Consider the following 24595-nt stretch of genomic DNA (forward strand, 5'->3'; position numbering starts at 1 on the left):
GTGGACACCCCGAGGGGATGACTTTGACATAATCAAAGATCAAGGACTTAACCACAAGACAACTGTGATGCCTCAGGTCAAAGGACTACTTTGCATTATCCCAACCATGAGTTCTCATGTGACATGGAATATAAGAACTTTTCGTTGATCACGTTCAGTGAACTCATTCTCTATTGAGCACCTACGTACTTGTCTTGATGTCACACACACCAATGACTCGAGACTAATCACTCTCCCTGAGAGAAGACATAGTACGTACTGATCTTAACGGACTGTCAACGCCCAATTGACAATCCTATGATTAGGAACGTTTAGGATGTGTCTACGAAAGAATGGTCTCATGAATCTAACTTCATTAGATTACATTCTCCCAATCACATATTCCTTGGACTTTATCGTTTAAGCATATAACATTTATATGAGACGGCTCAAACAATAATGTATGCCCTTTATATGTAAAACTAGATTAGTTTAACATGTGAAATGTCCGTAAAGTATCATCACATGATTGGCTTTAGGGCACATTTCCAACAGGTGCACACTTAGTTTGCATGCAAGGATTTGATGCTAGAATATAAGGGAGTTTCACATAATCGTTATGAACTTATATTCATAAGTAGTGAAGGTTACTAGTCACAATCGCGTTAAGTAGATTCCTAGCAGGAGTATCATGCTCATCATAGTTACGAATGCTTTGTCAATACTTATGATTTTCACAGAACTTAATGATCTTTGATTGTATCTCTATTATGCACTTTCATGTAGGGAACTTTTGAAGAATTCTTTGGGTTGTCGAATGATGTCATCCAATCCAATAACTAAAGAAAAATCCGAGGGTTAATTTAAGCGTACCTAATTAATCTGGGGTGTTGAGATTTATGGTTTATTGAAAAGCAACTGGAAATCGTTTTATATGCAAGTGTGTCATATGTGGAGAAGGACCCTCTAGCTAGCCCATCATCCATAGTTTTTCCCAAATTCGTGCAAATCTGTCTAGTTCTAGTTTTTGTTTTGTTTGAACTTTATTTTCGTCCAAAACCCAATCCCCCTTTACTTTAGTGTGTCAAATTAGTTAGAACCTATCTTAGTTTGTGTTTTTAAGTGTTTTGAGTCAAGTTTAATTCAATTTTCGTCTAAATGACTTCCTAGTGTCTAGTTTGAGTCTATCTAGTTGTTTTAAGTTGTTTTGAATCATTCTAGTTAGTTTTGAGTCTTTTCCGTTTGTTTTGAGTTCTTTGAGTCTAGTTAAGTGTTTTTAAGTTTATTTTTATGTTTTTGAGTCAGTTTAGAGTAGATTAGCAATCCCTCCTAATCCCCGGTCCAGAATGATCCCTGCTTATCCATACTACAATTATCAACAAGAGGGTTTAATTTGTGTGTTAAGTTAATTTTCGCATCAGTCCTACTTCAGGACACCTCATCTGGGGCATATTGCATCTTGGTGCGCTGCAAAAGCTGGTTCACCAAGGTCGTCTGCTGTGCGAGGGCGCTCGTCAACTCTATGACTTGTCGAGACAAGTGTTGTTCTCCATTTGGGTTGGAAGAGCTTGGAAGGAATGTTTCTCCTTGAGTAGTGGAAGTGTAGTAGACTTCGGGCGCGAGATTTGAGTTGGGAAATATCAAATCAGTGAAAAAATGTGGTGAGAATACCACCAGCTCGATGGTAGGTCCGAATAGTTGAGATAGTCTTGGGCCGACTTGGGCTGCTTGGAAAGCCACATGAGTAGATTGGGCCACGGGAGCAGGCTGGGCCATAAGAGTAGGTTGGGCCACGAGAGTGGGCTGCTCGGCGGGAGCAGGCTAGACCACGGGAGTGGGCTGTTCGTTGGGAGCAGGTTGGGCCATGGGAGTGGGCTGCTTGTCAGGAGCAGGCTGGGCCACGAGAGTGGGCTGTTCGGCGGGAGCAGACTACTCGGAGGGTGATGGATATGGGTGCGAGGCTTGGGCTCAGCTTGGCAACACTTTGAGTTCGTGTTGGGCTTGGAGTGACATGCCTTGGGTCGTGACCTTGGTGCCATGAGCCTTGGATGGCACGGCTCGGGCCATGGTAGCGGTGTCATGGACCTTGCCGCGGGTAGTGGTGATTGTGGTGGGCCACCGCGGTGGTTGCCATGGTGGAGCCCCATAGCGATGGTGCCGCTTCTATGGTCACATTTAGCCTCGTGGATCGCCGTGGTCCCATTTCTTGAATATTAGAATTTTCACTTGTGGAATTGTCTAAATTTCTAGCCATTATATTTTTCTTATACGTTTTATCAAAGAAGCTTTGCAAATAAAAAATTCTAATAATAAGAACGTATGAAAAATATTCAAATGGACTAGAAAATAGAGAAAAACCTTTTTATGCGAAAGTCTTCTACGAGTATAGATCTCAGCTCTCAATGAAAGTACCAATTTGTGGATGAAAATTTCTTCCTCCTTGATCTTGGACAATTTTGCACCTACAAAACAATTAACACCTTAGGTTAAGGCCAAGAGCCTCACCCGTCCAAGATGAATGGGGGGGGCTTTGGCCGAAGAACCTCCGATGCCAAAGTTAGAATTTAGAGAGAAAGAGTGTTTAGAGAATTTTGGGATTTTTGCCAAAGTGTTGGAATGATTTTTTGGTGAAAATGGGAGCTTATTTATAGGGATAGGCCAATCCCTTTTGGAGAGGGAGTGGCTGGCCACTAGCTAGGGTTTTCTAGGTTAAATTTTGGTTTAATTAGGAGTTATGAAATACTTCCTAATTAATCAAAGTAACTCCCTAATTAACTTAGCTAATTATTATCATAAAAAGGAAAGATGTGATAGAAAAGGTATAAAGTATGGCTGATTTATTTTGGGGATGAAAGATGGCCGGCCTTTTGTAGGAGTTAGGGTGAAATGAATGTTTTAATTGACAATTAAGGAATTGATTAGGTGATTAATCCCTTAATTAGTCAATTATTATGATTTTTAAAGAAAGGTTTTAGGAAATATGAAAGGAATATATTATTTGGAATATAAAACATATAGAATAAATTAGGTTTTGGGAATTACCTTATAGAAAGGATTTGACGAAATAGACTTTAAATTGTTACCTGTTTTGGGCACTTTTGACTTGGTTGAAAGATGATTGCCCGCTGCTCGCGCGTAGGGAACCTGTTATGCCTCAAAGGTATTTTTGTCCTCTTTTGCCCAAAAATCCACGTGTTGCCTTGTGATTATTTTTGGCTCCATAAGTATTGTTGGGCTCCTCTGTCCACTATATTCCGATCATATATACAAAGCATGGAACTATTATCAAACTCCACTTATAGATATGATCACCTTGATGTATCTCATGTAAGTTGCTTTGGCCAGACTTCCGAAAACAAATCATCAAGGGGCTCCAAGAATATCTTCCTTCACGATTATCTAGAAAGTTACAAATTCAATGTTGTGCATTTGCGTATCTTCATGTTAATGCATATGATCTCGATCCTCGCACTATAAGGCTCCACTATTGTTTGAGAGCTTCAAGGTAAAGCCAAAGATCACCTTCACTAAAATGAGATAACCAATAATGCCTCAGGTCTAAGAACTAGTTACATCCACAACTCAAATATGTGATATGATTTATGAGTAGTTAATATTCCATCCGTACACTTACATGGTTGAACAACTTCCAATGAACTCACTCTTATAGACGAGCACCCTTATGTCTACTTTATGTCACTACATGCTTAGTCTAACACTTACTATTGAATACGACATAAACTGGCATTTGTGGATGTTCGATAGTCATTTCAATCATTCTAAGGCTAGAGACATGGTTTGGGACTTAAGATCCGTAAGGTATGTATCTTTGGATTAAAAAAAATTTCAATCTCGTTCCTACAACTTAAGGTATTCCTTAGACTCAACCTAATCAACAACGCACCTTCCTAATCCACTATTAGATCATGTGCTCAATTGACAGATGTTTTTTCCATATCATTGATAACTTGACATTAGGTTACCATGAATAACTAATAATATGTTGCCATGTCAATTATGTGTTTCATTCATAGTATCTTAAGGCACTAACATCAATATGCATACAAGAAAGGCCGATCATTTGGAATTCTCTAAATCTTCCAAGCAACCAGGGATAGCATTTAAGAGTGGTCCTCTAGAATGACTTTTACGCATCGGTGAAAGGCTAGGCTTAATGAAACATTTTATTAAGCCATTCTCAAACCAATATAATAGTGATTTAATTTATAGGTTTCACAATAGTAAAATGTCTCGAAACAAATTTAAAACACACATAAAGTCGGGGAAATCGCATCCCTTGGCCGAAGTTGGCATGATTGTGGACTTCTAAATTTGATCCAATCCTGAGCCACAAGGATTGGATCGGCTAGGGTGGTGGTCTTAATTAATTAATTTTTTTTAACAAACGATGTTATCTACATAAGGAGTTGAGGAAGTGGGATAAGCCTCACAATCAGCTAGGAATAATATGATTCAAATTCGCCTTCAGTGAGAATCGAACTTAAGAACTCTTACTCATAAATGAAAAATACATTAGACCGTAATACTAAGTAACTTGTTAATTTATTTTAAAGTCCCTTAAAATTACCCCAGATGTAAATAATACCAAAAAAACCGAATCATCATTCGTTGGTGCCAACCAGGAGGCCGTTCCTTCTTTGACACTCAACCATCTTCAATTGTGTCGTCTTCTGAATCTGATGCGTAAAATAACTAAACACACAAATTGAACCCTATTTGTGACAATTGTAGTAATGATGTAAGTAGGGATCGTTCTAACCGGGGATTAACTAGGGGTGCTAATCTAATATAAATTGATTCAAAAACACAAAAACTAAACTTAAAGACTCTAACAAGACTACTATCACTCAAAACAGATTTAAAGCACTCAAAACTGCCTAAAACAATCAAATTGACTCAAAAAGAAACTAGAACTTGATTTGGACAGAATCCAAAGTGTTTATGACTCCAAATGCTTAAGAACACAAAATAACACAGATTTGAATGACTAAGACTCAACAAAATATGGGGGAATTGTGTTTGGACGAAATTAAATTAAATTGGCAGATTGTAAAGAAACAAGATTGTAAGACAAAATTGTGATGAATCAATGGATGATTGAATAGCTAAGGGTTTCTTCTCCACACATGAAATATATGCAACGTAAATCAATTTCCAGTTATCAATTCAATAAGTTATGAACCTCGACACTCCAAGTTAATTAGGTCCGCTTAAATTAACCTTCAGATTTCCCTAGAATCATTGAATTGGATGAATATGCATCGCAAACAAATTATTCCTAACAAGTTCTCTAAATGAACAACATAACAAAGACACAAGTTAGAATCATTACGTTCTTTGGAAATCATAAGCATCGACAAGGCATTTGTAACTATGAAAAGCATGATACTTTTGTCAGGAATCTACTTAACACGATCGTGACTAGTGATCTTCACTACTTGCGAATATAAATTCATAACGATTAGGTGAAACAAATTTATATCCTAGCACCAAATTCAAGCATGCAAATTAAGCGTGCACTCTCAATCAACATGCAAGAATAAGTTCTAAATCCAACGGTTAAGCAAATTGTATTCACAACTTATGCAACGATAACTGGAAGTAATCAACTTATTTCACATATATAATCATGGTTTTGAGTACACCCTTAGCCAAAACAAAATTAGCCAATCATACTTAAAGCAAAACAAAGATTACATGAATTAGACATTAAAATCCAAAGAAAGAAAACACCTAGAATGCTCCAACTTGGCAGCAAGTGCATCCAAGATTTCTCCTTTCCCTTGCTTGCGGCAGATTGGTTTGTGGACAGGTTTTGGGTAGTTTAATGGTGTAGAATGGATGGGGAATGGTATGGAAAGGTTTAGGGTGAGTGTGGAGGAGTGTTTGATGGTTGGAGGGTGGTGGAGAACTTGGCAAAGAGGGTGGAAGAAGGTGGAGTGGCTGTTATGTTTTCTGGGCACTAGAATGGTGTTTTTGGGGTGTTTTGCTGCCTAGGGTGTGTATGGACGAATTTTTTGTGATGAATGATGAATATGGGAGGTCATCCCTTGGGCAAGGGGTGTTAACATGTATATATAGGCCCCAAAAATCCTAGAGAATCAGGTTAGGCAATGGAGGAAGTGCATAGCAATGAGGGTGAATTTGTGGTGTGCAATGGTCCAAGGATGAAAATGAAGTAATGATGCAAAGTATGGAGGGTAAAATGGAGTGGTGTTGCAGCTAGGGAGCATGAATGATTGTGCACATTGCATAGAAATGAAAAGGGAGGTGAAATGTTTCAGAAATGAGTCAAAGGTGCAGCAACATGTGTTGCACACGGCATGGGATTCCAAAGGTGGCTGATGGAGCATCAATTGGTGCATGTAATGGTTGTGAAAGTTGTATGAAATCTGATGGGTGAAGGGAACAAGAGGTATGCAGCAATTGAGTGTAATAATTAAATGTATTGAGGCATGAAATCAGAAATAATGTAGGGGACAAGGGTGATTAAGCATGGCATGGGAATCCAAAGGGAATACAATGGTGATTGCACGACAAGGAAGGTGCATTGTGGAGTGACACCCTTTTGTGGCTGAGTTCTTTATCCTTTGTACAATAATTCTTCACATTCTTAGCCTCTTTAGTCTTCAATGTTGTCCATCCACCTTGCTCCATGCATTTGCTGTCCATTCCAAACCCGAAACTGCTCCAAAGGCTTCCAAAATGCATCTTCTTGCATACTTTGTCCTTAGAATCTGAAAACACACAAAAATGACTTTAAACACTAAAATAACTAAGAAAACACAACATAAATGCGCAAGAACAAGCTAACTAAGTCGCATAAATATGCTCCTATCAAATTCCCCCACACTTAGATTTTGCTAGTCCTCGAGCAAAACAAAATAACTAAACAAAACAAAACCAACAAAACAAACAAAACCCAACCTAAACCTTCCAACGTTTGCCTCAGGGATTTCCAATGCAGATGACATGTTAAAAATTGTCATCCCCACATTTAAGCAATTAAAACAATGTTTTGAAGGTAGTAACATGCCTTAGAGAATTTGCTCAAGTCCTTACAAGATATTCACTCAATTTTCACTCAGATTTTCTAACTACACACCCTATACTAGTTATATGTGAGAAGATTGATGTAAACATGAAAACGAACGCTCACATATATGTATTACAAAGAAAGCGATTTCAGGAGCATGTTTAGATATGATCTCATGAATGGAATGCTACTACTTAGATGCGAGAACCAGTGACACCATATGCTCATACCAAATTCAAACTCCACAAATTGAAACACATAACACTCAAGATTGAAGTCAAAGGTTGTAACAGGGCTTGGGGTGTTGGCTAACAAATGAAAATAGGGGAAAACAAATGTTCTTAAAGCAATAGCAAATAAAATAATGAACTTGAACTTAGAATTCACTTAAATTGCAGAAATCAACTTTTAGACATAAGGGAAAGATTTAAACAACTCTTAGGGTCAAATTCAACTTTTTTATTATTTTTTTATTTTTTTATTTTTTTATTTTTATACCCGTGCCTATGGCACACTAATTATATGAGAAACACTTCCCCCACACTTATTTTCTGCCATACATAATCAAAAGGAATTCAATTTGAATCATGCTTTACTATGCTTTAAGAACAAGGGTATGGATGGTCCTAATCTAGGCTAGGTGAGGATAACGTGGGTTAACAAAGAACGTAGGCTAACAAGGCTCAATGGGGTTAACTTAAACATATAATGAAGTAGGATACACGGCAATTTGGCTTTGGTGGTGGTAACTACACAACTTCAACTTGAATATGTGTTATGCAAATCAATAACATGCTTTGAATGAAATGGGCATGAGTTATAGCATTTGGAACTAAATGATGAAACGCCTTCTAAGTAGTAACCAAGCAAGGAATAATGAGATCATGCAACGACTTTAGAAAACAATAATGCACAGATTTTAACTCTCCAAATAAATGTTTAGGCTCAAGTCTCTCAAGGTTGTAGCGTTTGTTTGAGTTTCTTCCTTCAAGCATGTTACAAAAACTAATTTTTCCTTTATGATTGCATGTGAATTCATAAATTATAACCACAACCAAGCATACACCAAAGAGTAAATCAAATGTTCATCCATGTTTATAACTCTCTTTAACAGTCATGTAATTAAAAACCAAATCCTCATCATTGTGTTGGAAGGTACCCTAAGACACAAACAAAAACAACTCTTTTTGGTTTTTTTTTTTTTTTTTTTTCAAAACAATTTTTCAAATTTTTATGAGATTTTCGGATTTTTATGTCAAAACACACTGAAACACTCCAAAACAGCTTGAAAACACTTAAAAGAGCAAGGAACAACATTAGAAGTAATGGGTGATAAACTCCTATGAATTTCATGCAAAACAAATTTCATGCAAAACAATGGTTACCCCCCCACACTTAAATCAAACATTGTCCTCAATGTTTCAAGCATAAACTCACACAAAAACAAGCAAATAAACAAACAACGAATAAACATGACAAGTATAGCAAAGTAAACAAAAAATAGACAGAGTAGAGTTTAAGAATGCAAATCTGGTTTTGGACATAGATGATCTTGTTGACTTTCCATAGCTTTGATCTCGAACTGGTTTGGAATTCTGAGCGAGGAATATGAGAGTTCTTTGGTTTCAAATCAGACTCCTTGTGCTGGGATGATTTGATTGTGCAGTCTGCATTCTTCTTTGCTTGTTTCTTCTGCACGGCGGGCAGGCACGAGGTAAAGGTGTTGGTCTGTTTCTTTCTTCAATCTTTCCAAGTGCCCACCTCTTGCTTTCTTTCTCCTTGTCCCTAGCTGAGGATGAATTGGCAAATTGTCTCCACATGCTTCGAGGTATCATTTTCACTTCCCTTATGATGCGGTAGACGAAGCGAAAGCATAAGATGATGAAGATGAGTACTCGAGAGCAAGGCTAGGTAAGCAATCAGGAAGGGGTTCCAGGCAGTCGGTTCTAGATCGGATGATTGATACCAAGTGCTGGCTGATTACTCACTTTCTCCTTGTCCTAAAACAACGACAAGGAGAAGGACAAGGAGAAAGCATGATATGAGATACTCTTGCTTTCTACCTTCATGATATGAAATACTTTTGCTTTGGATGGGTTGTTCGCGAGAGTATCCCAAGGAATAAGGAATACAGAGTGACTCGAGAGGGTTTGTTGGAAAGCCATTTCAGAGAGGATGAAAGGTTAAGTGAGGTTGAAAGTTGGGTGAGGCTGCTTCACTATGAAGTTCAACATTTATAGAATTTTCTTAATGGCTGGGAAGGCATTGTTCCATTACTCATGTCGGCAAGCCTGGGATAATTTAACAGTAGACTTCATGTGCATTCCGCTTCTCCAGAAATCTTCGACAGATTGCGCGTGATTTACGCAACGCAGATGTGCATTTGACAGATACTGACACGTCTTGATAAAGCAGATGCCTCTTTAATATCCGGAATTTGCGCTTCGAGTTCTGAGCTTCGTTGAGGGCAGAGATTGCATGTGACAAGTGCGGACAAATCTAGAAAAGGAAGATTGGCCCGTAGTTTCAAGCCTAACTTTTGAGAAAGCGAGTGCCTCCTTGATAATTGGAATCGGCCTCACCGAGTGCTGTTTTTTTATAGAGGTGCGTAGTTCATTTCAAAGTGCCTCCTTGAAATTCCGCTTGTAAAACTCCCTTTTGCACTTCTAACCTCTGGATTTAGCCCATCTCTTCTTTCTCCAAAACCTCTAAAATATGTCTGGCCCTTCCGATCGTCGTTTTGACTTGAACCTTGGTGAAGAGGCAGCCCCGCCTTCTCCAGACAACATATGGCGCCCATCCTTCATATCCCCTACTGGTCCTCTTACCGTTGGGGATTCGGTGATGAAGAATGACATGACCGCTGCGGTGGTGGCCCGGAACCTTGTCACTCCTAAAGATAACAGACTGCTTTCCAGACGGTTTGATGAGTTAGCTGTTAAGGAGTCTCTGAATCTTAGTGTGCAGTGTGCGGGTTCTGTGTCCAACATGGCCCAACGCCTATTCGCTCGAACCCGTCAAGTGGAATCGTTGGCGGCTGAAGTAATGAGTCTCAAACAGGAGATTAGAGGACTCAAGCATGAGAATAAACAGTTGCACAAGCTCACACACAACTATGCCACAAACATGAAGAGGAAAATTGACCAGATGCAGGAATCTGATGGTCAGATTTTACTTGATCATCGGAGGTTTGTGGGTTTGTTCCAACAGCATTTGCCTTCGTCTTCTGGGGCTGTACCGTGTAGTGAAGCTCCAAATGATCAACCTCCGATACCTCCTCCTTCTATGGCCCCACCGACTGCTGAGACTCCGCCGATTACTGAAACTTCTCCTAAGCAGCCTTTGTGAAGGCTCCCTCTTGTATTATGCTGTGTTTCTTTATTTCCCAGTTTCCTGTTCATTTCCATGAAGTTTAATGTTAAAATCATTTGCATATTTGTTAATGTTTCAAAATAGAAAACCATACCCAAAAATAATTAAACAAGCAATAATATTGACAATCATGGCAGAATAAATGGGTTGCCTCCCAAGAAGCGCTTGCTTTAACGTCTTCCAGCTAGACGATGCCACATTGATCAACCTTCATGGGAACCCACGGCATAGTGGGTTGTCTCCTCCACATCATGTTCTACAAAGCTCTCGTAGTAAGGCTTCACGCGATGCCCATTCACCTTGAACTCTTGACCTGTTTTGAAACTACGAACTTGGACTGCACCATGAGGAAAAATATTAGTAATAACAAAGGGTCCAATCCAACGTGAACGTAGCTTACCCGGAAATAGACGAAGACGAGAATTAAACAACAATACTTTTTGTCCAACAGAGAAGGACTTGGTGCGAATCATCTTGTCATGAAAGGCCTTCGTCTTTTCCTTGTAAAGTCGAGCATTCTCGTAAGCTTCATTCCGTATTTCCTCAAGTTCATTCAATTGAAGCTTACGATGAATTCCCGCCTCATCTACATCCATGTTGAACTTCCTCACGGCCCAATGGGCCTTGTGCTCCAACTCCACAGGTAAGTGACATGGTTTTCCATACATAAGCCGAAAGGGGGACATTCATATGGGTGTTTTGTAAGCGGTCCTATAAGCCCACAATGCATCTTCTAACCTCAAGCTCCAGTCTTTTCTTGTTGGCCCAACTGTCTTCTCCAGAATTTGTTTTATCTCCCGATTCGACACCTCAGCTTGCCCGCTTGTTTGAGGATGATAGGGTGTCGAAACCCTATGTGTAACGTTGTACTTCTTAAGCAGTGCCTCGATTGTGCGATTACAAAAATGTGAACCTCCATCATTTATAAGAACTCGAGGCATTCCAAACCTAGCAAAAATGTTAGACTTCACAAATTCTGCAACCACTTTGGAATCGTTAGTCCGGGTGGCTTTTGCTTCCACCCATTTGGAAACATAATCCACCGCCAACAAGATATAGAGAAAACCATGTGATGACGGAAAAGGACCCATAAAATCAATTCCCCACACATCAAATATTTCAACAGAAAGTATAGGGTTTTGTGGCATTTGATCCTTAGCACTTATATTACCCATTCGTTGACAACGATCACATGTAAGGCAAAATGTCCTAGCATCCCTAAAAATGGTTGGCCAATAAAACCCACATTTTAAGACTTTAAGGGCAGTGCGTTGGGTGCCAAAATGTCCCCCACATGCATATGAATGACAGAATGTTAAAATAGATTGAAACTCAGATTCATTCACACAACGGCGTACAATCTGATCGGGATAAAATTTCCAAAGGTATGGATCATCCCAAACATAAAACCTAGCATCCTTTTTAAGCTTATCACGTTGATCCCTATTAAGTGTGCTAGGGATATGTTTAGACACCAGGAAGTTCACCAAATCTGCATACCAAGGCTCACTTACCTGAATAGACATTAATTGCTTATCGGGGAAGGTTTCAGAAATTGGCGATGCTTCCTCATGCACCATTCGACTTAGGTGGTCAGCCACCACATCTCCACGCCCTTCTTATCCCGAATCTCAATGTCAAACTCTTGTAGAAGCAACATCCATCGAATTAGTCTAGGCTTGGCCTCCTTTTTCGTGAGCAAATACTTGAGAGCTGCATGATCAGTAAAAATAATAACTTTAGTACCAAGTAAGTATGATCGGAACTTATCTAATGCAAATACCACAACAAGTAATTCTTTTTCAGTGGTGGAGTAATTTAATTGAGCATCATTTAGTGTCATAGAGGCATAATAAATAACATGAGGTTGTTTGTTCTTTCGCTGCCCCAAAACAGCACCAATCGCATAGTCCGAAGCATCGCACATCAACTCGAATGAAAGGCTCTAATCTGGAGGTGTGATAATGGGAGCCGAAGTAAGAGCTTCTTTTAATTGCTTGAATGCCGTGGAGCATGCATCATCAAACTCGAAAGCCACCTCTTTTTGAAGCAATCGACATAGTGGTTGTGCAATCTTGGAGAAATCCTTTATGAAACGCCTATAAAAACCTGCGTGACCAAGAAACGAACGAACCTCTCTAACCGAAGTTGGAGAGGGTAAGTGACGAACAAGGTCTACCTTAGATTTATCCACTTCAATGCCTTCTTCAGAAATAATATGTCCTAGAACAATACCTTGCTTAACCATGAAGTGACATTTTTCCCAATTAAGCACAAGATTCGTTTCAACACAACGTTTCAAAATTAAGGTCAGATTACTCAAGCAATGATCGAATGAATTACCAAACACGCTAAAATCATCCATGAATATCTCAATAATTTTCTCCACATAATCAGAAAAGATACTCACCATGCATCGTTGAAATTTCGCAGAGGCATTGCACAAACCAAATGGCATGCGCCTGTATGCAAAGGTGCCAAAGGGGCACGTGAACGTTGTCTTTTCTTGGTCCACCGGAGCTATCACAATTTGGTTATATCCGGAATATCCATCAAGAAAGCAATAAAATTGATAACCGGCTAACCTTTCTAACATTTGGTCCAGGAATGGCAACGGAAAGTGATCCTTCCTTGTCATGGCATTTAACTTCCTGTAATTAATACAAACACGCTAACTGGTCACCACACGAGTGGGTATAAGCTCTTGTTCTTCATTCTTCACCACCGTGACTCCGGACTTCTTTGGAACAACCTGCATGGGAGACACCCAACGACTATAAAAAATAGGGTATATAACACCACAATCAAGCAATTTTATAACCTCCTTCTTTACTACTTCCAACATGGGTGGATTAAGGCGACGTTGAGCCTCCCAAGATGGCTTAGCTCCCTCCTCCAAAAGGATGCGATGCATGTACGTGGTGGGACTAATGCCTTTGATATCCGCCAAGGTCTATCCAATGGCAGATTTGTGCTCCTTTAACACCCTTATCAACTTGTCTTCTTCTTGGGCTGTGAGTGAGCTAGATATGATGACGGGTAATGTCTAATCTTCTCCCAAGAAAACATACTTCAAGTGACAAGGTAATGGCTTAAACTCCAGTGTAGGTGGCTGCACAATTGATGGAAGTAACTTGTTAGCCAAAACCGAATCTAAAATTGAGAGTGGAGACTTACCAAATTGTGAGGGTAACGACGCGAGGGCCGCGACCATTTCAAATACTTCACCACAAGAGGGCACGGCAATATGATCAGATTCCATGCCGTGGGTTGCAAGGATTCCCCCACCCTCATTTCTTGCTCCTATGCCGTGCACTAAGGCTATTTCAAGTGCATCGTCGTTCATTCGATCCAAATGTACCTGTGCCAAAGGATCAACAATGTCAATAGCAAAACAAGAATGGTCCTCAATTGGATATTTAATGGTTTCAGAAAGATTAAAACGAATAATGTCCCCATCAAACTCCATGGTCAATGTTTCCATGAACACGTCTATCTTTGTTCTTGCTGTTTTCATGAATGGTCGGCCTAGCAAGATTGGCAATGATGGAGCATGGCTCGAATCCTCCATTTCTAAAACATAAAAATCTGCAGGAAAGATAAGATGATTGACCTGCACTAAAACATCCTCAAGGACTCCTTTGGGATATGCGTTAGAACGATCGGCCAATTGAATTATAACACCATCCTGTTTTAACTCACCAAGGTTCATTGATGCATAAATGGAATATGGCATAACATTAATAAAAGCACCTAGATCTAACATGCATTGTTCAAATCTAGTGTTTCCAATTATGCATGGGATAGTAAAGCTCCCTGGATCCTGACACTTTGGAGGTAACTTTCGTTGCAAAACCGCGGATACATTTTCACTTACTTTCACAACTTCTTTAGTTGAAATTCTTTTCCTAGTTGTGCATAACTCTTTTAAAAACTTTGTATACCTGGGCACTTGCTTAATAGAATCAAGTAAAGGAATGTTTACTTGGACTTTTCGAAAGGTATCCAAAATGTCCTTTTCGCTTTCTTCCTTCTTCGATTGTGCAAATCTGCAAGGGAAAGGAATATTTGGCAAATTAGTGTTCGAAATCACAACATTTGGGACAATCTTACCTGGGGTGGACGGATGGGAGGTCTTAGATGGCTGCGGCATGGGTGATGCTACCCTTGCCGTGGGGTAAGTTTGCTCTTCTTCTTCAATTTATATCTTCTCATCTTCCTTGTTTCTCACTTCTTTTCCACTCCTTAGTGTGATAGCTTTTGCAGATTCGAAACCACCATTGGGATTGACCACCGTAGTGCTTGGTAACTTACCATTTTCACGGAATTGTCCCAAAAACTCGGCCATTTGGCCCATTTGCTTCTTTAGCTCATTAACCTCCTTTGCCTGGTTCTGCATTCCCTACGCCAGTGTGGTTAGTAACTGATATGTTTTATCGTCATTCATAGACGTACCTGTGTTGGGTTGGGATGATTGTGCTTGAGGAGGTGGTTGTGGTGCCATTGGCCTCGGAAAGAAACCCGGGGGTTGTCGGAATCCACTTTGTTGGCCATATTGTGGTGCATCTCTCCATCTGAAATTGGGGTGGTCACGCCATCCCGGATTGTATGTATTGGAGAAAGGATCACCCCTTGGTTGGTTTTGATTCCTATAACCCACAGCATTGGCAGATTCCCACCCTCAATTCTTAATTAATTGAGGGCATTGATCAGATTGGTGTCCTTGAATAGAGCATACACCACAGATTGTAGTTCCTTGTGCTTTGGGGCCTTCAATAAACTGCGATAACATAGACGTAAGGTTAGCCATTTGGGATTGTAACTCAGAAATAGAACTTACCTCATTTACATGATGTGGCCGTGGGGTGTCTCTTTGCCCAACACCTTCATATTGTTGTGCATTGAGTGCTCGATTAGCAATGAGAGTTTTGGCATCCCTAGGTGTCTTGTCCACTAGAGCTCCTCCCGCGGATGCATCCAACATTTGTCGTTCAAGTGGTAAAAGACCTTCGTAAAAATATTGAAGAAGTAGCTCCTTTTTCATTTGGTGTTGTGGACAAGAAGCAACAAGAGCTTTAAAACGTTCATAGTAAGTTGGAAAAGATTCACCTTGGCTTTGCTGAATTCCACTAATCTTCTTGCGAAGAAGAATGACTCGTGATGTCGGAAAGAACTTCTTTAAGAAGGCTCGCTTCATACTCTCCCATGATGTGACAGTTCCGGGAGCCAACTCATACAACCAATCCTTGGCCTTCTCCAACAAAGAAAAGGGAAAAGCTTTCATCTTCAATATGTTGCTATCCACGTTCACCGGTGTCATACTTGAGCATACTACTTTAAACTCCTTTAAGTGCTTATTGGGGTCCTCCATTGATAACCCATGGAACTTGGGTATATGATGTAGCAAACTTGACTTCAACTCAAATTCATCGGTCTTCTCAGGGTCTGCCCTAGGGTATTCGATGCAAAGAGGGGCTGCATTGGCCAAACCCGAGGCAGAAAGCTCCTTGATGGTTCGATTGTCTACTGCCATGGTTGGTACTTCCTCTTCACACCTTGCCGTGGCCTCCTCTTCAACCTCAACTTCTTGCTCTTCTAATTCAGGTTCGGGACTAGAAGGATTAGACTTTTGTAACCTCTTTTTCCTTCTCAAAGTCCTCTCAAAATCACTGTCAAAGTCGAAGATATGCTCACGAATAGGTTGTGAGCTGCGGGTCATAAACTAGTACCTACACACAAGAGCAAACAAAGTTAGTAACCAACTTAATAGACTCGGCACAAGTAAGGAAATAAGGTGCCTATACACGGCACAAAAACAAAACACACCCACGGTGCAAAATTAAAACAAAACAGAAACTAAGCAATTTAAACAAGAGTCAAGACAAGGGATTAGCGACTTTGTCAATCCCCGGCAATGGCGCCAAAATTTGATGCGTAAAATAACTAAACACACAAATTGAACCCTATTTGTGACAATTGTAGTAATGATGTAAGTAGGGATCGTTCTAACCGGGGATTAACTAGGGGTGCTAATCTAATATAAATTGATTCAAAAACACAAAAACTAAACTTAAAGACTCTAACAAGACTACTATGACTCAAAACAGATTTAAAGCACTCAAAATTGCCTAAAACAATCAAATTGACTCAAAAAGAAACTAGAACTTGATTTGGACAGAATCCAAAGTGTTTATGACTCCAAATGCTTAAGAACACAAAATAACACAGATTTGAATGACTAAGACTCAACAAAATATGGGGGAATTGTGTTTGGACGAAATTAAATTAAATTGGCAGATTGTAAAGAAAACAGATTGTAAGACAAAATTGTGATGAATCAATGGATGATGGAATAGCTAAGGGTTTATTCTCTACACATGAAATATATGCAACGTAAATCAATTTCCAGTTATCAATTCAATAAGTTATGAACCTTGACACTCCAAGTTAATTAGGTCTGCTTAAATTAACCTTCAAATTTCCCTAGAATCATTGAATTGGATGAATATGCATCGCAAACAAATTATTCCTAACAAGTTCTCTATATGAACAGCATGACAAAGACACAAGTTAGAATCATTACGTTCTTTGGAAATCATAAGCATCGACAAGGCATTTGTAACTATGAAAAGCATGATACTTTTGTCAGGAATCTGCTTAACACGATCGTGACTAGCGACATTCACTACTTGCGAATATAAATTCATAACGATTAGGTGAAACAAATTTATATCCTAGCACCAAATTCAAGCATGCAAATTAAGCGTGCACTCTCAATCAACATGCAAGAATAAGTTCTAAATCCAACGGTTAAGCAAATTGTATTCACAACTTATGCAACGATAACTGGAAGTAATCAACTTATTTCACATATATACTCATGGTTTTGAGTACACCCTTAGCCAAAACAAAATTAGCCAATCATACTTAAAGCAAAACAAAGATTACATGAACTAGACATTAAAATCCAAAGAAAGAAAACACCTAGAATGCTCCAACTTGGCAGCAAGTGCATCCAAGATTTCTCCTTTCCCTTGCTTGCGGCAGATTGGTTTGTGGACATGTTTTGGGTAGTTTAATGGTGTAGAATTGATGGGGAATGGTATGGAAAGGTTTAGGGTGAGTGTGGAGGAGTGTTTGATGGTTGGAGAGTGGTGGAGAACTCGGCAAAGAGGGTGGAAGAAGGTGGAGTGGCTGTTATGTTTTTTGGGCACTAGAATGGTGTTTTTGGGGTGTTTTGCTGCCTAGGGTGTGTATGGACGAATTTTCTGTGATGAATGATGAATATGGGAGGTCATCCCTTGGCCAAGGGGTGTTAACATGTATATATAGGCCCCAAAAATCCTAGAGAATCAGGTTAGGCAATGGAGGAAGTGCATAGCAATGAGGGTGAATTTGTGGTGTGCAATGGTCCAGGGATGAAAATGAAGTAATGATGCAAAGTATGGAGGGTAAAATGGAGTGGTGTTGCAGCTAGGGAGCATGAATGATTGTGCACATTGCATAGAAATGAAAAGAGAGGTGAAATATTTCAGAAATGAGTCAAAGGTGCAGCAACATGTGTTGCACACGGCATGGGATTCCAAAGGTGGCTGATGGAGCATCAATTGGTGCATGTAATGGTTGTGAAAGTTGTATGAAATCTGATGGGTGAAGGGAACAAGAGGTATGCAGCAATTGAGTGTAATAATTAAATGTATTGAGGCATGAAATCAGAAATAATGTAGGGGACAAGGGTGATTAAGCATGGCATGGGAATCCAAAGGGAATACAATGGTGATTGCACGGCAAGGAAGGTGCATTGTGGAGTGACACCCTTTTGTGGCTGAGTTCTTTATCCTTTGTACAATAATTCTTCACATTCTTAGCCTCTTTAGTCTTCAATTTCGTCCATCCACCTTGCTCCATGCATTTGCTGTCCATTCCAAACCGAAACTGCTCCAAAGGCCTCCAAAATGCATCTTCTTGCATACTTTGTCCTTAGAATCTGAAAACACACTAAAATAACTAAGAAAACACAACGTAAATGCGCAAGAACAAGCTAACTAAGTCACATAAATATGCTCCTATCAGAATCCCATGCTGTCACATCCCGACCCGGGTCCACCACATCCCGGGCCCGTTCCACAACTGTAGCACTTCGCTTTGGGCTTACTATTCCTTCACAGTTTTGTTTTTGGGAACTCACGAGCAACTTCCCAGTGGGTCACCCATCCTGGGAGTGACTTGGACTCCTTCTCGCTTAACTTTGGAGTTCCTATGGAACCCGAAACCAATGAGCTCCCAAAAGGCCTCGTGCTAGGTAGGGATGGGAATATACATTTAAGGATCACTCCCCTGGGCGATGTGGGATGTTACAATCCACCCCTCTTAGGGCCCGAAGTCCTCGTCGGCACACTTCCGCCCAAGGATTGGCTCTAATACCATTCTGTCACATCCCGACCCAGGTCCACCACATCCCGGGCCTGTTCCACCACCGTAACACGATATTGTTTACTTTGGACTTACTATTCCCTCATGGTTTTGTTTTTGGGAACTCACGAGCAACTTCTTAGTGGGTCACCCATCCTAGGAGTGCTTTGGCCTCTTCTCGCTTAACTTCGGAGTTCCTATGGAACCTGAAGCCAGTTTCTAACAATTAATTTCCTAGAAACACATAAGTGGAAGCATGGTGAGTGACGTAAGCATAAATAGTCCAATTAGCATGCATGGTTAGCGAAACATTGTGACACACCCCAACCCGGAATGTTCACTAGGACATCGAATCGAGCTATGCTGCCTGACATCTAGAAGGTGACGAAGCCATAAAGTGTGAAGATGAGGAAAAAATGTGAATAAATTTAAACCTAAGAGTGCCTAAATACCAGAGTGCACTGGTGAGTGGGAAGGAACCCGTTTCACACGTGACGTTAGAGCATAAGTAAGTACAGTAGAGTGGATTAAGAATTATACCCTTGAAAGAATCTCCAATACTAAGAATCGCCATGAATTTTCGACGATAAGAAAGCTCTGCTAATAAAACCTGGAGGGTGAAAACAAAATAAGGGTGAGTGGCCCTAGAAATGAAATTTTAATAGAAACCATCTAAAGCATTATAACTCCTCGCTGCAACACCTGTATAGTTTCCAGAAAATCATACCACGTATCAATGTGAAATCAAAAGTATATCAACAGTAAAACATAAATATACCACAACACAGCATCTCATCAGTAATATCAATAATCATGTGATTAATAACCCATACTAGCACGCAAGTCAAAGTCACCTATAGTGACCTGTACGACTGCACCCATATCTCATCACATATGCTAGCTCATAAGTTGGGAGTCACCTATAGTGACCTGTACGACCTATCCATATCTCATCACATATGCTAGCTCATAAGTCGGGAGTCACCTATAGTGACCTGTACGACTTATCCATATCTCATCACATATGCTAGCTCATAAGTCGGGAGTCACCTAGTGACCTGTAGGACTTATCTATATCTCATCACATATGCTAGCTCATAAGTCAGGAGTCACCTATAGTGACCTGTACAACTTATCCATAGCTCAATAAGTATACCTGGACATGAGTCGGAACCACCTAAGGTGGTTTGTACGACAGGACTGGGTGTAAATAAATATGCTCAAGTGCTACGATCACGTGAAGGTTGTGCGAATAATCACGGGTCACCTACGAGTCGGAACCATCTACAGTGATCTATACGACAGGCCTGTGCACCTACCTTGGATCCAAGGTGAGCGTAAGGTGTGGGAGGTGAACATCACGTGAAGGATTGTGCCCTGGCCACGGGCAGGAACACTAACACTGGGGTGCAGGTTTATGAGCTCTAAATGCATGTTATGTGACATATACAACTCAATCATTTCATAATGTGATCATGCCATAACTCAATGTCAGAGTTGCCTAAAACATAATGTGATCATGCCATAACTCAATCATTTCAACTAATACCATAACTCACCTGAACTTACCTATGTGTTCCGCGTTCATCTTCGCACTTCAAAGCATTCATAATAATTTTGTGCAGGTAGTATACACATGGATATGCCATAATGCAAATCTAAAACTCAACCATATCATAGTATTGTTCCAATAAATACACACACACACATATATATATATATATATATATATATATATATATATATATATATATATATATATATATAATGAGGCATAAAATGCACAATCTATAATGCCCTATTCCCGAATTATTTATTTTCGGAAATAATTATTGGGGATAAGTCCAACTAAACACTAGTTTAATTAACTATCATTACTTACGTTTCCTTATTTCAGTCTCTTGATTCCTTCCACATTGATTTATGACCAACATCCAATCAGTAAAAACATAAGGTTAAATCCCATATTTCCACCAACTTCCTTCACATTGCTTAATTATAATAGGAGCATATTAATGTGACTTAGTTAGCTTATTTTCTTACATTTATGTTGTTAGTTCTTACTTATTATAGTGTTTTAAGCTATTTTCATGTGTTTGTAGGTCTAATTGGCAAAGTTGGCAAGAAAGTGCGTTTTGAAGCATTTCGGAGCAGTTTTGAGCATCAAATGGATAACATACGTGGGGAGCACTTTGGATGGGCGTTTTTGAAGTTCAAAATGCTAGGAATATGATAAGGAGATGAAGAAATTAAATTCAAGACAAAGAAGATAAGGAATCAGCTCAAAAGAGGAAACATTATCCAAAACCTTATCCAACCTTATCTTATCAATCCAACCTTATTTTATCTTATCCTATCCTAATCTTATCATACCTTAAATCTAGCTGCAAAGGGACCTAAATATGTATTTCTAGAAGCTAATTCTAGAAGCATTTCCTTCTAGAAGTGTTAATTTCTGCCACAAAACATATTGTTTCTAGAAACCCTAAAAATGTGGCACCTAAACCCTTCTAGAAAGCCTTGCCCTGCCTTGCACTCCTCTCCCTTTCCCTCCAATTTGTGCCGCACCTTTCCTCACCCAATTCCCTTTGGTTTCTGATTTAATTAGCCTTTTTCCTTGTGGATTTAGGTTATGCAAATCATTTTCAGAAATTAATTGGGCCAAACCTTTTTCCTGGTGGACTTAAACATGTGTGCCACACTCTAAGGCCCTAATTCTCTATTTATGCTGATTTCTAACCCTATTCTGATTCCCCCTAGGGTTTTCCGTGCCTATATATATGTATTTTCAGCCAAAATTCGTCCACCACCTCTCATATCATATTCCCAAATACCATGGGCTATCCATGGAAGATCCAAACAAGCACTTGAAGAAATTCGAAGTTGTTTGTTTGAGCATGACACCAATGAATGTTGATGGGAGCATATTGAAGATGAAAGCCTTTCCATTCTCTCTTATGGACAAGGCTAAAGATTGGCTCTACGAATTAGCACCTGGAACTGTCACTTCTTGGGAAAGCATGAAGAGAACATTCTTGGAGAAATTCTTCCCAACTTCAAGGGTCATTCTTTTGAGGAAGAAAATCAATGGCATTCAACAAAACCAAGGAGAATCCTTCCCAGCGTATTATGAGCGTTTTAAAGGTCTAGTTGCATCTTGCCCTCAACATCAAATGAAGGAGGAGCTGTTACTTCAACATTTCTACGAGGGACTCCTCCCAATTGAAAGACAAATGTTAGATGCTTCAGCGGGTGGTGTTTTGGTTAATAAAACACCGGTGGCTGCCAAGATCTTAATTGCAAACCGAGCCTTGAATGCACAACAATATGAAGGAGTTGGAGGAAGAGAGCCCCCACAACAGCAACATGTCAACGAGGTAAGTGCAATATCTGAAATTAAATCTCAATTTGCTAATCTCACTCTTCTTGTGTCACAGGTTGTTGATAAACCCAAAGTGCAAGAAAATACAATCTGTGGTATGTGTTCCATGCAAGGACATCTCAATGACCAATGCCCTCAATTGATTGAGAATCGAGGGTGGGAAACTGCCCATGCCGTGGGCTATCAAGGCCAAAACCAGCCATGGAATGATCCATACTCTAATACCTACAATCCGGGCTGGAGAAATCATCGAAATTTCAAATGGAGGGAACCTCAACAACCCCAACAACAAGGAGGATATATACAGCTACCTCCCTGGCTCTATCAAAGGCCAATCGTACCACTACAACTTCGAACATAATCTGCCCACACAAACTCAGGTTTGTCATTAGATAATGATACACTTCTTCAATTATTAACACAGGGCCAACAAAATCAAGCCAAGGAGATAATTGAAGTTAAGAAGCAAATAGGGCAGATTTCAGAGTTCATGGGGTAGTTTCGAGAAAAAGCAAAACTCCCTAGTTCAACCATTGTGAATCCGAATGGAGGGTTTGAAACCGCTAAGGCCATCATGTTGAGAAGTGGAAAAGAGGTTGGAATCACGCCAAACACTTCCAAATCAAGTCAAAAAGAGGAAGAAAAGCTGCTGCTCGAAGAGGAAGAATTGGACAAAGCCACGGCAAGGAAATAATCATCCATGCCGCAGCCACTTAATGCACCTAAGCCATCTAATTTAGGTAAGGGTGATTCAATTTTGACCCATTTTAACCCTATTCCACCCAATGCACCTTTCCCTTGCAGATTCATGCAATCAAAGAAGGAAAAGAATGAGAATGACATTCTTGAGACGTTTAGGAAGGTGCAAGTGAATATTCCACTCCTTGATGCAATCAAACAAGTTCCAAGGTATGTTAAGTTTTTGAAAGAACTTTGCACAACAAAGAAGGGGATTTCAAACAAAAAAGTTGTAAAGGTAAGTGAGAATGTTTCAGCCGTTTTGCAAAGAAAACTACCACCAAAATGCAAAGATCCTGGTAGTTTTACAATTCCTTGTGTTATTGGAAACACCAAGTTTGAGCATGCTATGTTAGATCTAGGTGCATCCATTAACATCATGCCATACTCTATTTATGCATCTATGAACCTAGGAGAGCTTAAAAACGATGGTGTTATCATTTAATTAGCCGATCGTTCTAATGCATATCCAAAAAGAGTTTTGGAAGATGTTTTGGTGCAGGTTAATGACTTAGTATTTCCAGCGGACTTCTATGTGCTTGAGATGGAAGATTCGGCCCATTCCACACCCTTGTCGATCCTACTTGGAAGACCCTTCATGAAAACAGCCCGCACCAAGATAGATGTGTTCAAGGGAACGTTAACAATGGAATTTGATGGGGATGTTATTGATTTCAATCTTTCTGAATCTATAAAATATCCTAAAGATGATCATTCTTGTTTCTTTATTGATGTATTTGATGCTTTGGCGCAGGATTACCTTGATTCTTTGAATGAAGATGCCCTTAAAACAATAATTGCATAAGGAATTGGACTCCAAAATGAAGAGGCAGATGTCAAGCACCCTCACGACATGGATAGGGAGATCATTGCCATGCCCCCTAGTGCATAAATAGGAGAGATGGTTGCTGCCCTTGAGTCATTGCCACAACATCTTGGTAAGCCTCCAATCCCAATTCCAATTCCTATTTCCACTAACAAGTTATTACCTTCAGTGATTCAGGCACCTATCATTGAGCTTAAACCATTGCCGGTGTTGGAAATATGCCCTGAAAGTCAATCTTTGGAAGAAACCATTCAGGACAATTGAATCGATGTATGGATGACTCTTATACATCAAATGCCAAAGATACTAATTAGGACTATCTCTATAAACGATATATGTCCTAAATAGTGTATCCATGGACAATGGATCGATTGAAGAAGTAATCTAATGATGTTAGACTACAGAGACCTTCTTCACATAACCAAATGTCCAAAAAGGTTCCTGGTCATTGGATTGTCGGAGGGATACTGACAATGCGAAGACCGGTACATACTGTGTCTGCTTCAATTGGAAAGATGGAAAGTCTCATCCCATTCGTGTTGTGACACTAAGGCAAGTATGTAGGTGCTCATTAAGGGAATGAGTTCACTGAACACAATCGAACGAGAGTACTTGCATGGAGGTCTACTCACATGTCAAGCAAGTAACTCTAATGGTTGGAATAATGTAAGTAGTCCTTTGACCTAAGGCATCGTCGTTGTCTTGTGGTTAAGTACTTGATCTTTGATTATGTCAAAAGTCACTCTATCAGAATGTCAACGGCATAGTTGGGGTTAAGCCACTTAGTCATGGGCAAGTGTATGCGCAACAAGGAATCTCTAATCCTCAA

The 24595-nt window shown here is 39.8% G+C and overlaps 1 protein-coding gene across 1 annotated transcript; it reads right to left on the reverse strand.

Moving 5' to 3' along the window:
- Positions 1–10057: 10057 nt before the first annotated feature.
- LOC126583788 (uncharacterized) lies at positions 10058–11045 on the reverse strand. Its single transcript, XM_050248309.1, has 2 exons — positions 10617–11045; positions 10058–10429 (listed from the first exon to the last, which is right to left on the reverse strand). The coding sequence occupies exons 1-2, from the start codon at positions 11002–11004 to the stop codon at positions 10368–10370; spliced, it is 450 nt and encodes a 149-aa protein (XP_050104266.1). The 5' UTR covers positions 11005–11045; the 3' UTR covers positions 10058–10367.
- Positions 11046–24595: the final 13550 nt, after the last annotated feature.

This window comes from Malus sylvestris, chromosome 9, assembly GCF_916048215.2.
Source record: "Malus sylvestris chromosome 9, drMalSylv7.2, whole genome shotgun sequence".
NCBI lineage: Eukaryota > Viridiplantae > Streptophyta > Magnoliopsida > Rosales > Rosaceae > Malus > Malus sylvestris.

Coding starts and splice junctions, on each gene's coding strand:
- LOC126583788 (XM_050248309.1), bottom strand. CDS start 11,004: ATGGATGTAGATGAGGCGGGAATTCATCGTAAGCTTCAATTGAATGAA. Junction 10,430..10,616: donor TGCCGTGGGTTCCCATGAAG/GTTGATCAATGT, acceptor GGAAATGAACAG/GAAACTGGGAAATAAAGAAA.